The 12,159-nt window shown below is 40.3% G+C and overlaps 1 protein-coding gene across 6 annotated transcripts in view; it reads right to left on the bottom strand.

The window, feature by feature from the left end:
* SWT1 (SWT1 RNA endoribonuclease homolog) overlaps nt 1–12,159 on the bottom strand; it is a 71,240-nt gene that overhangs the window by 7,003 nt on the left and 52,078 nt on the right. For 5 of the 6 annotated variants that reach the window (XM_073356678.2, XM_073356683.2, XM_073356681.2 and 2 more), the window contains 2 exons: nt 5,322–5,388; nt 2,841–2,905 (listed from right to left, as the gene is read on the bottom strand). In XM_073356678.2, the coding sequence (XP_073212779.2) occupies nt 2,841–2,905; nt 5,322–5,388 (132 nt within the window). The remainder of the gene's footprint in view (nt 1–2,840; nt 2,906–5,321; nt 5,389–12,159) is intronic. The other variant, XM_073356684.2, reaches the window with a different exon arrangement.

Genomic DNA, 12,159 nt, shown 5'->3' with positions numbered 1-12,159 from the left:
CCATCTATGAAAGCGAAATCATTCAAATGTATGACATGACTTCTGGGAATAATTTACAGCAGTGACAGCATATGCATGAAGACATTCTAATTACCAACTATAGTTATGTTTGAACACAACTGTTAGAAACTGTCTGATTATGTCTCTTTGCCCTTCTATACACTTGTGGTGGCAGGTAGTATAAGTGTAGCTACATGCGTGCTTTCCACTGTGGCTATATCCACACTGCAATACATAGCAACATGTGGCAGTGAAGGACTTCTTCAGCAGGGAGAGGCTCTGGCAGTGGAAATCTGCAGGAAAATTTCACTGCAGCAGAGAAATGCTCCAGTAGCAGGGAGCTGCCAGACCCTTTCCCTGCTGCCTTGTCCCACCAGTGCCTTTCCCTGCTACTGGAGCCTCTCTCTGCAGCAGGGAAAGGCTCAGTGGGGAGGCAGCAGGATGCTGCACTGCTAAAAATTCCAGTGTAGATTGGGGAGGCATGGCCTGGGAATTAAGAGACACATATATATACACAAACCCTAAAGTTCTGGCATGTCTTTGTTCACCTAAGCAGTGCGTCACTGTCGTCTTTGCTATTTATACCCATGCTGGGGGGGGCATGCAGTGTACATACTTGACATGATGCTATAAGTGCAGACAGCCTTACAGACATTTTCCTCCACTTATCTAGCCAATAACACAACAACAACATACAAATGACATGGGGCAGGTCTATTTACAAAGTTAGCTAGTGAACAATACAGATACAAATTATGAACTTGGAAAGCAATTAGAATGATTTTGACAATACAGTCTAAGATATTCCTTAGAAACAAGCTCAGGAAAATATCTGCAACTCAAACACAAATATTTAATTTCCTTCCAACTTAATTAAAATCCTGCCTAAGATATTGTAGTGCCAATTGATTAGTAGACAAGATGAACATGAAAGGCAAGATTTAACATCCAGGCTCTCTTACGCTAACAAAGAAATAGTGCAATAGGATATGAGTTCCATCTGGGACTATTGATTTATAGTAGCTATATCCAATTCTCAATGGGCCAACAGGGATTGTTTCTACATCTCCTTACTGCAAGGGGGAGCCTGATAGCATTAGCATTTTTATAGCATGTTGTTTTGCCATCATCACAGCTCAGAATATGCCACTGATGTCACAAAACTCAAATACATCCCTTTTCTACTTGCGAAAAAAGGGGATAGGACAAAGGAGATGCATGGAAGATACTGAAAATAGGCTCTGGGTGTACCAGTTAAAGATCACCATTCTTGACTCAGAAGTGTCTTTGCCTCTCCTGTCATGCATGATTTTATAAATATTATTGCCAGTGGCTCCAAGATTTCTTCAGCTAATTCCTTCCATTACCTCAGGTGAATAGCATTCGGCCCCATTCAAATTGGTCAGAAAAATCTCTGAGATGTTCTTTACTTATCCCGATCTGCATCCCTTCCCCTTTGTCGTCTATGGTAACTTCTCCCACAAAACAATATGTGACCAGATAACTAGCAATCCCTATTTTGCTTCAGTCTTTGAGCAGCTCTGCCTTCCTATCATCTTCCATTACCAACTTACCTTCTCCATTGAGCAATGGACCCACACCATCCTTGATCTTTCTTTTTTGGCTGATGTATTTGAAGAACCCCTTCTTGTTGTTGTCTCTAACATTTCTACACACACACACACACACACACACACACACACACACTAAACATTTCCAGTTGCTCAGATCCAAATATAAAGAAACACACTGAGAAAGATGGGAAATTAAGTAATTTGAGGCAATATCTCCATTTGGTTTAAGATCAACAATCAAGCCTCCATTATTTCTGCCTGTGATAGGTCACACCATGGCTCTATTTGTGACAGTTAGAACTATGTTCCCAATTCAGCAACGCATTTACTCATGTACTTACGTTCCACTGACATCAATTTAAAACACATGCTTAAGTCCTTTGCTGAATCAGGGCCTAAGTTCATAAATGGCTGTCAGAGCATGATTCTCAATATGGCTGTGGATAGGGTTTTGTTTTACCAAGTATTCTCCCCCAAAATAATGTGCACATTACCCTAGGTGTGTGCACAAACACTAAGCATGGTAGACTTCTTGTTCTCACCTATATTAGCAGGGTGTTGAGCTTTGTTAGCCCTGTCCACACCAGCAGGACAAAAGTCAGCAACTAGCAGGTGTAGGGGAAGAACAGTGTTTGATGTCCATGCCAAATGCAGCTCAAAATTCTAGTGTAGGTAAAGCTTTAGACACCAGTGACCCTTATCCCCATATGTTTGTACAATTCAACCTCTTTTTTCAATTTAATTTTTAAAAAACAAAACAAACAAAAGCTTCTATATTAAGTGTGTTTACTTCTAAGAACCTACTTCTTTGGACTGAGTTTATTCCAGACTTAGGGCTGGTCTACATGTGCATTAGTCGGTGCTAAAATATGTGAAATTCTAGTGTGCACTAGCATGTCATGCACTCACTGGCCTATATGAACCCTGCTGGCACACTCAAAGTCACTTAGTGTACTTTAGTGTCCAGTTTCTAGGGCCTACATTAATACGCACTAGGAGACATTTAGAGTGTACCAGTGGTGTCCATATGGGCCAGCATGTAGACAAACTCTTAAGAAAACTCAAACATTTAGTGGATCAAAAACAGTAAGTTGGAAGCAAACAGATCAGCTCCCTCAATAAATCTTAAGAACTATTTTGTATAGTAGGGGGATAATGGTTATTTTCTCTCAGAAAAATCTCTAATACCATAAAGTAAAGCTGAACAAAATATAGTGCTACAACTGTTTCAGGAAATCCAGTAGACGTAATCAATAACTGACTTACCTATACACTTCCTGTGAAACACACTCATAGAGTTCCTCAGCAGTAAATTTTATGCTGGTATTTATCTAAGATGAAAGAGGGAGAGTTACTTAGGATCACATACTAATTAAAATCACATGGCTGACATAACATACACTGGACCCAATGTTTACACACTTAACTGGAACGATCTCAAGTCTAGACAATGGGAAAAGAACTGAAGTCAGACTATATAGTACAGATCAAGTACTCCCTATTCAGAATGATAGGGCAAAACAATCTGGAGCTAACAGTGTAAGTATCATCCTGATTTTATTTAATAGCATTTTTATAGCAGCTTCCAGATAACTCTCTAGTACAGAAAGAATCATTCCCCCAGTTCCATAGCAAAAGATTTAAAGAATTCTGAGCTCTGAAATCCATAAACAAATATACTAAGCATACATGGTAGATGTGAAAATAGTAATACATCCTGTAATAAAATGCCTATATTCCACATATGGAATACATATTTTTTGAATCCCCATACTTATATGGACCCATTAGTCTTTTATTTCGAGTACAAGTGTCCAACAGTGTCCCTGATCTGTTATCAACAGAACAATATTTTCTATTTTACAGGTTTAACAGGATAGGAGAGACACTGTTGTCTGCTTTGTAACAGGATTTTTAAGGATGTTGAAGTGGCTCCTAGAGGCAGATTTTTAAAAAAATAAAATAAAAAAAAGAGACCTATATAAACACAGTTCTGAATTTCAGGTTTCATGTAAACATTCCAAACACTGCAATGCCACATACTAGTTTTTCTGTTTGGGTCCTTAGGTTGCTGTTTTGGATCCACACTTTTAAAGGGAAAAAAATTCAAATAATGGATAGGAGTGACCTAGTTACAATAGGGACAGTTGTCGTTTAGGGGTCATCTTTCTGTAACAACTGACCCATGTGGTTGTGGTGAGGGTTATTATTTATATTCTAGTAGGTCTTAGAGGTTCCAATCAAGACTGGAACTCAACTGTGCTAAGAACTGTACAAAACACACGGGCAAGGCAGCAGCCCTGAAGAGATTACAAATATACCTATAGCACCACCCATTGTATAACCCTGGAGAACTAGCAGCAAAACTGCTAATGTACACTGATTCCTTAAACTTAGTTGCCAATTGGGTGCTGTTATGACAAGTTTAGACTTTAAAAATAACTCATTTTATCTTGAATGTTGGCTCTATTAGAGTGAGCAACACAACCAAAAGTAAGATAACTGGTGATTCCAATGCTAGAATTGAATGTTATCCCTAGAATTAAGTTGTTCAAAGTAACTACATAATTTCATTACAAATCTTACGTAAATTATTTGTACTCTGTGTGAAAATATATTTCTAAGTTTTGATATTTCCACATGTGATGTAATTCAACTTCAAAATAAGGAGTTAAAAGTTATCTAAAAATCGACAATTTAGAAAGTTAGGAACCTAGACCATAAAAAAAAAAAAGTAACACATGCAATACATTACCAGGAAAGTGACTGAAACAAACATAGAAGGTGACTATCATTTTACCGATGGGGAAAATGAGCACACATGTTGAGCCTCACTCAAGGTTACAAAGCCCATTTCTATGGAAGAGTCAGGAACAGAACCCAGATCTCCCAACTTTGCATCCTCAGCTGTAGTCACAACATCCTTTCCAATTTTATACAGACACGTTTTGCTGGATTGTCAATTTGTTCCTGAAATATTTTATTCCTTGCATAGTGTATATATTCATATATATTCTAACAAGATACAGTTTGATTTCTTAGTGTGTTGTGTAAATGCGGTTTTTAGGGATACTGTTGTTCATGTTAACTAGTGTACAAGCCATCACTCATGTGGCAGTGGCTACCCATACAGGCACTCACTTTCAAACACTTTTTAACTGAAGTCCTATAAATACAACTGGTGATCTCAGATTACCTTAATTTCTCTAAATTGAAGGCCGCAGGCCCCATATGACTGCCTAATGGATTAAGTTAGGATTATTTTTGTAAATTATTAGACTGGTGATATTTTGGTGACTGTTAATTTTAAAAACTTCCCTGTAATGAGTTTATAATAAACCAGTGTCCTAAATTTCAAGGCTGCAGCTTGAACAGGGTACCTGAATGGTTGGAGTTCCATTAGAAAGTCTAATGACATCCGATCAAAAGAAACAGTTCACATTTTTCCCCCTTAGACTTTATGACGAATAATGACCAAGAGTACCAAATTTCACAATTCTAGCTCAATTGGACCATGAATGGTAGCTCTACTGGTTAGGCAACTCACTACATTTGCCTGTAGTATGACATTTGGGGATTTTAAGAGGAGGCTGGACAAACACTTGTCAGGGACGGTCCAGATAATACTTAGTCCTGCCTTGAGTGCAGGGGACTGGACTAGATGACCTCTCGAGGTCCCTTCCAGTCCTATGATTCATCTTCATTATACATTTCCATTAAAGATTTTCAAAAAGATAAATTTCATACCTCATTACTGATTAGGAAGTTATAGAGCATCCAAATGTCTTGAAAACTACTGTTTGGGGTCAAAACTCTAAAAAGAAAAAGAAAAAAGTTTAAAAGATGTTTGGTAAAAGAGCAAAAATACCCTGGAATGATATACATCTAAATTAGTAAGATACAGAAACGCCTCACTGTGTAAAAATTCTAATGAGTTCCAGAACAAAACAAAATGAACACTCACAATCATTTCTGACAGCTGATATTTCTCCCCCCCAATTAAAAGAACTAAAAGAGTTTATTCTCTTAGTGGGAAAGTTCTATAGAAGGTTTTTCCCCAATTAAAAATTCTAATGCGGTTTTCACATCAGCCACTTCACTACATAGAAAGGGGGGAAAAGCATATAACTAAAAGCCTTTTGTTTCTCACTAGCAAAGCCTCTCTTGTGTCCAGAGGGCAACAGAAAACGGATACACAATGCAAAGCTTTCCCACACTTCAAAACAACAAACAAAAATGAAGGACTAGGTACAGTTTGAATTTTTCCTGCTTATTTCCCATTGGGTATTTTAGTTTAGGGGGTTTTGTGGGGGAGAAGAGAGGGGAAATGGGACTGGTGAACCAGACTGACATGCCAAGTTACTGATTCTTTTATTCATCCACAGAACACATACAGCACTGTCAACAACACTTCAAGTTTCCCCATAGCGCCTATGCATGTATTTTACACCACAAACAGAGGTACCACCTGTGGGAGCAAGATGGAAGTTCAGTCTATCCATACCCATTCAGTCCTTGGCCCTTCTGCCGAGATTGATAAAGTACCTTCGTTGGCAGTTTTAAGAACTGATCTACACTACACAGTTAGACAGACTTAAGGCAGCTTATGTTGACCTTATTATGTGAGTGTCTACACTACAGCCTTCCTCCCACCGATGTAAGAGCCTTACTACACCAAAATAACAACTCTGCCTCCAGGAGAGGCGCAAGGCTTATGTTGGGGTAGTTAGGGCAACATAGCATCTCTGTAGACACTGCAGTTCCTTACATTGTCTGTTGGCTGTCTTGTCAATTTAATGGCAAGAACTCTGAAGTTGACAAGAAAGCTGGAAAGTTAGAGCCCAGCTGCTCCTCACTCTCTTGGAGTATGCCTCCCCCGGCTTTCCTGGTCAGGAGCCAGGGCAAGAAGCCCAGGCAATGCTCCTCACTCCCTCCTGGGAGCCGGGCAGCTGTGTCAATTTATGACTGGCATATGAAAATGATGGAATGGATGGGACACACTGAAGAGGAGGGAGGGAAAGAAAGAAAGAAGAAAGGATGGATAGGAGCAAGGAAGGCAGGGGGAATGAAGCTAGAAGCAAAGGGACTGTAGGGGGAACATGGGAGGGGAAGTCAGAACTAAACAGCCAGAGAGCTAAGAAAACATCCATACAGTAGCTCAAACTGAAGAAAGCAGAGTCTGGGGTCCTGCTTGAAATGTGGACTAGTGTCCTGCTCTGACTGGCTGTAGGACTGACTGCAGGACTGACTGCATCAAGGAGTGCTGTTCATTCTCCCTCAGCCCATGTGGCTAAGGAAGGGGAAATCATGCTGAGCCTAACCCTGCCCCACTCTTATGCTGCTGACCAAGTTTCTACCAAATGAACGTCCTGTGTATATTACAAGAACTATACTGGGATCTGCGCTACGAGACCTGCCTATAAATCGACACTTAAGTGATGTTTTGACACATCTCTGGAAACTAACTGCTGGCTAGATAAGTGGTACAAGATAAAGGGTTTGGTTTTGTGAAACACTGGCCTTTTTTATGGAGAGAAGGGGCTATACCAGGGTTTCTCAAACTGGTATCCACGGACCTCTGGGGGTCCAAAAGGGTACTCCAGAGGATCTGCGAGTTATGTCCAGGGCCACCGACGCCGTTTATCAACTTCTCCCCCTCCTCTTACTGCCTCCTGCATGCAGCAGAATAGCTGTTTAGTAGCATGCAGGAGGCACTGGGAGAGAGGAGGAGGAGCAGGGAAGGGGCACACTCGGAGGAGGGGGTGGATTGGGGGCAGGGCCTGGGGCTGAGCTTGGGGGTCCATGAAAATTTTAAAATCAAAATGGGGGTCCTTGGGTTGCTAATGTTTGAGAATTACTGGGCTATACAATTTGGAGGAACGCCATCTCAGTAGAAGGGGAACCTATTTTCTAGGTGACAGGCTGGTTAGGCTACTTAGGGGGGCATTAAAATAACAAAAAGAAAAGGTGAAAAGGGGGAACAAATGAACACATTTAGGATAAAATCAAGACATTGACAACAAAATTAATCAAGGGATGTGAAGAGAAGTTCTTTAGTTGCTTATACATAAACGCCAGGAGCCTGGGTAATAAGAGAAATTGATCATTTATGAGCTTAAATTTCACCAAGTTGGTATTACTGAAACCTGGTAGGAAGATTGATATAATTGGAGTGCTAAAAATCAGTGGTTATAAGCTATTTAGGGGGGACGGAGTGGGCAAGAGGGGAAAGGGAGTAGCACTCTGTCAAAAATTATCTTACCTTTTTCTCCTGAGTCACTGACCACTCAGAAGCAAGTGATCTTGGGTGCTTATGGATCAATGTCTTAACAAATAAAAGCACAAAATGGGGATACTAACTAGTGTCTGCTATAGACCACCAAAAAAAAAAAAAAAAACCACCCCACCCCAAACCTGGATAAGATTAAGTAGGAGAAAAAAAACTGCACTATCATAGGGGACTGCAATCTGAGTGACATTCTGGAGGTCTCGTGCTGCCAGCACTAAAACATTCAGAATTCCTAACAGTTACAGATGACAATTTCCTAACTCCAATCCAATATGGGGAAAGAGAGAGAGTGTGTGTTTGTGTAATTATCTACCTCAAGTATGTACATACATACACATATACATACACCCATTTTAAAAGAGCCAATTTCACAAAGCTGAAAACAATTATGAGCCAAATCAGCTGGGAGAAAGAATTTGAAAAGGAAAATGTGAATAATAATTGGGAACTATTACGTTTTACTAAATGCACAAAAAGCCATGATATCTCAGTCAACAGAGAAGGTGACACCGCTTAAAAAACAAGTTGGCTTAAGGGGGAAGTAGCTATATATTTAAAAAAAAACCTAAACACATGCAAAAATCAAAAAAGAGGAAATTTTTAAATCAAGATTGGATGTTTTCCAACAGAGATACTGCAGTTTAAATAGGAATTAATTTGAGGAAGTTCTATGGCCTGTGTTAAGCAGGAAGTCAGACTAGATCAGGGGTTCTCAGACTTTTGTACTAGTGACCCCTTTCACACAGAAAGCCTCTGAGCGTGACCTCCCCTTGTACATTAAAAATACTTTTTAATGTATTTAACATCATTATAAATGCTGGAGGCAAAGCAGCATTTGGGGTGGAGGCGGACAGCTTGCGACCCCACATGTAATAACCTCGTGACCCCCCTGAAGCGTCCGAACCCCCAGTTTGAGAACCCCTGGACTAGATGATCACAACGGTCCCTTCTGGCTTTAATCTAGGAATATGAATCTATAAAACAGTCAGTCTGAATAAACTGCTCAAGACAGTACAGTATTTTCAGGTTTACAACCAGTGTCTCTCTCACTGAAAAAAGATTACATGAACTTAAAAAAATGGAGAGAGAAGTTATGCTAGAGATATATTTACAACAATTTCTCCCACATGAATTCTTTAGAAGACAGTTTTCTTCCTAAATGTGCCTAATTATTGTTTCCAACTAAAATTAAAGAAAGAAAAAAAAAAAAGTCTTGGAACAGAATTCTTGCAAAAAATTCTAAATGCATTTCTAGGCTACGGCAGTCATTTTAAAGAATGGCAACCGGAAGATCATAAGCAACCATCTACTGTTTTTTTAAAATATCCCATTTCTTCCCTGCCCTGTAACCACTTTTGTTCTTTAAAACTACATTTTCTGTTTTAGTAGGAGATGTACATGAATCAAACTCCTAGAGATCCAAAAGCCGTCTGAAATCTGGAATGTTTGGATTCAGATCAATCAGAGTTAAATTATTATATCAAACTCATCACTTTGTTCGTAGCTCAGGCTCATCTCTATTTTCAGTGTAAATGTGTATTCTCCTCAGCCATGGAAAGGTATCTAAGAAGCATACTCTAACAATCCCATAAGACATTGAGTGAATGAGTTCTTCGGTTTAAAATTCTAATTGTGAACTAGAACCATTAGTTTTGCGACCAGCTGTAATAGGGATAGCTCAGTGGTTTGGCCTGCTAAACCCAGGGTTGTGAGTTCAATCCTTGAGGGGGCCATTTAGGGATCTGGGGCAAAAAAAATTGGGGATTGGTCCTGCTTTGAGCAGGGGGTTGGACTAGATGACCTCCTGAGGTCCCTTCCAATCCAGATATTCTATGATTCTATGATTAAATTACTTTATCTTTATTCCCAACCTTAGATGGCAAGCACAAAAAAAAAAAAAAGTGAAGTGTGGAAAACCATTGTGTCAACTGTATACTAAGCTATCCGGAAACATAAGGGTTACGTCAAACCAAATAATAAATGGGGACATGCTGCACAATTTAGATCCAGCTCCAAACTTCCCAAAGTTCAGACTGTTGTAGAATACAACTGCTTCATGATAGTGATCATACTCAAAAACCCCATGCATCTGGACATCCCATACCCAGACACCCCCGCCAAGCCTCACCTGTACACCCAGAACCCCATAGCACTCCATACCTGTACCCCTCTGAACGTCCACTCCTGCATCTGGAGCCTCCTGCACCCAGACCACCTCCTAGAGCTCCCTGCACTTAAAACCCCACCCTGACAAGCCACACCCTCCCACACCCCCTGAGCCCCCACATCCAGATCCCCCACACCACTGACCCCAACTAGTTGCACCTGGACCTCCGCCCCACCAAGCCCCACTCCCCCAGCACCCAGACTCCCCCTTTGAGGCCCCCACACCCTCTTCTGAGCCCCAACCACCTTCACCTGGAAACCCCTGCAGAGTCCCACTGCCCTGCACCTGGAACCTCCCCTGCCCACAAGCCTCTGTGATTCCAGATCCCCCTACACTTAGACCCCCAACTGAGCTGCCTGCACCCAGATTGTTCCACACAGAACCCTCTCACCCCACACCTGGATCCCCCCACACTGAGCCCCTTCACATGGCCTGGTTGAGCCTGCCTGCCCCACACCTGGTGTATCTGGTGCAGAGGGGCAGGGCCCCAGGGTATTTCTGGGCTAGGCCCAGGTGTTCGGCTGCATCAGGGTCAGGTGCAGCCTCACCATGGAGTCTGCTTTCCAGGGGGTGCTGCAGGGTGATCTCCCACCTTTGTGCAGTCAGTGGCCTGTGCTCCCAACTGCCATGGTGGAGCCTCTGCATTTATTTATTGACAAATAAAACTTGCCGAATTTTGAAATATTGTGCACAGAATTTTTAATTTTTTGGCACAGAACGCCCTCAGGAGTAAAGACCACTTTAAAGCAAGGAACAGACCAGGAATAATCAATGGCCGATATTAACATATATCCAGGATTCCTGTTTAAGAACTAGAAGCCATCCCAAACTGTTTCATACCAGTTACCCAAACTAAATAAGCTATATCAGCAACAGGACTTTTTGCTAGTATAAACTGTCCACACTAGGAGAGTTTGCTGGTATATCTATATTGGCAAACCCTGGAAGTGTAGACAAGCCTAATTCACTGATTCTCAGTTGAAGCTGGTTTCTAGTTCTTAATTTCTCAGTCTGGTGGAGGAAAGGTTGGATCCAATGTTCTAGTTTGGACCATTTTTAAACTTATAAACTTTTAAATAAGACTTATTCGCTACTAAATTAGGTCTATGTTAGACACCATAATCATACTTAATGACACAATGGTGTGGACTTAACTTTTAAACTTGACATGTGTCTATGCACAAGAATACACATTACATAAAATAAACACACACATACCATTTGAAAAAGAACTTTTGCAGAAGCTTACTTTCACCTCCTCCCGTGACCTCCATGTATTGAACTGACAAATTTATAAAACAAGCAAACAAGTTATATCCAGAAAGAAGCAGAATATACTAGTACTGAAGTTTGATAGCACAGCAAAGGAAACAGAGAGCAACTGTCTTCTAAAAGGTATGAAGAAACCTCGGTTGCAAGATAACTCAAGAAAGGCCATATAGTGCTAAGAACAGTGCTCTTCAAAACTGTATTTACTCTGTATCTGCTAGTGAGAAACTTTTTGTACCAGCCAACTTAGTTGTTTTTCTTCCATTAAGGCATTAAAATAAAGTTAAGAACCACTGTGTATTTTTTAAACACTATGTGCCTGATTTTCAGGTAAGTTCCCACAGGTCCAGCTGAAGTCACTGGAAATTCTAGGAGCTCAAAAGCTCTGAAAAATCAGGTGCCATGTGTTTAAGAAATGAAATTATAATCCTGGACTTCAACTTATTAAAATGTTTCCATCGCTAGATCTGCACTTTTTAGATACAATTCAAAAGCATTAAAAATAAAAATATCCCTTTTCCATTAGATGTTACTAGCATACGGAGAACTAGTTAAGAAAGTCAAGTCATTTAATGCAACCAAACATGCTCCATTATGTTCCACAAATGCACTATCTAGGATTAGAGGTTTAAAACAGGACTATGAATTTTTTTTCCCCGTTATAATGCACTATGATCAGTTAACAGATTCACTGTGAAAGCCTTGTTCGAAATGGTGAACTATTTCAAAATTGGGACAGGAACAAAAAGCCCATTTTTCTTAGAAGTGTACTGAGGGAAAAGGACATTTTAAATTAAAAAAACATGCCTTAGGGTTACTTACTGAAACAAGTTTTAATTATTTTTTTCAAAAAAATCAGT

The sequence above is a fragment of the Lepidochelys kempii genome, chromosome 8, assembly GCF_965140285.1.
Source record: "Lepidochelys kempii isolate rLepKem1 chromosome 8, rLepKem1.hap1, whole genome shotgun sequence".
Classification (NCBI taxonomy): Eukaryota; Metazoa; Chordata; order Testudines; family Cheloniidae; genus Lepidochelys; species Lepidochelys kempii.
The sequence above is the reverse complement of the archived record's forward strand: the minus strand, read 5'-3'. Positions and strand labels throughout refer to the sequence as shown.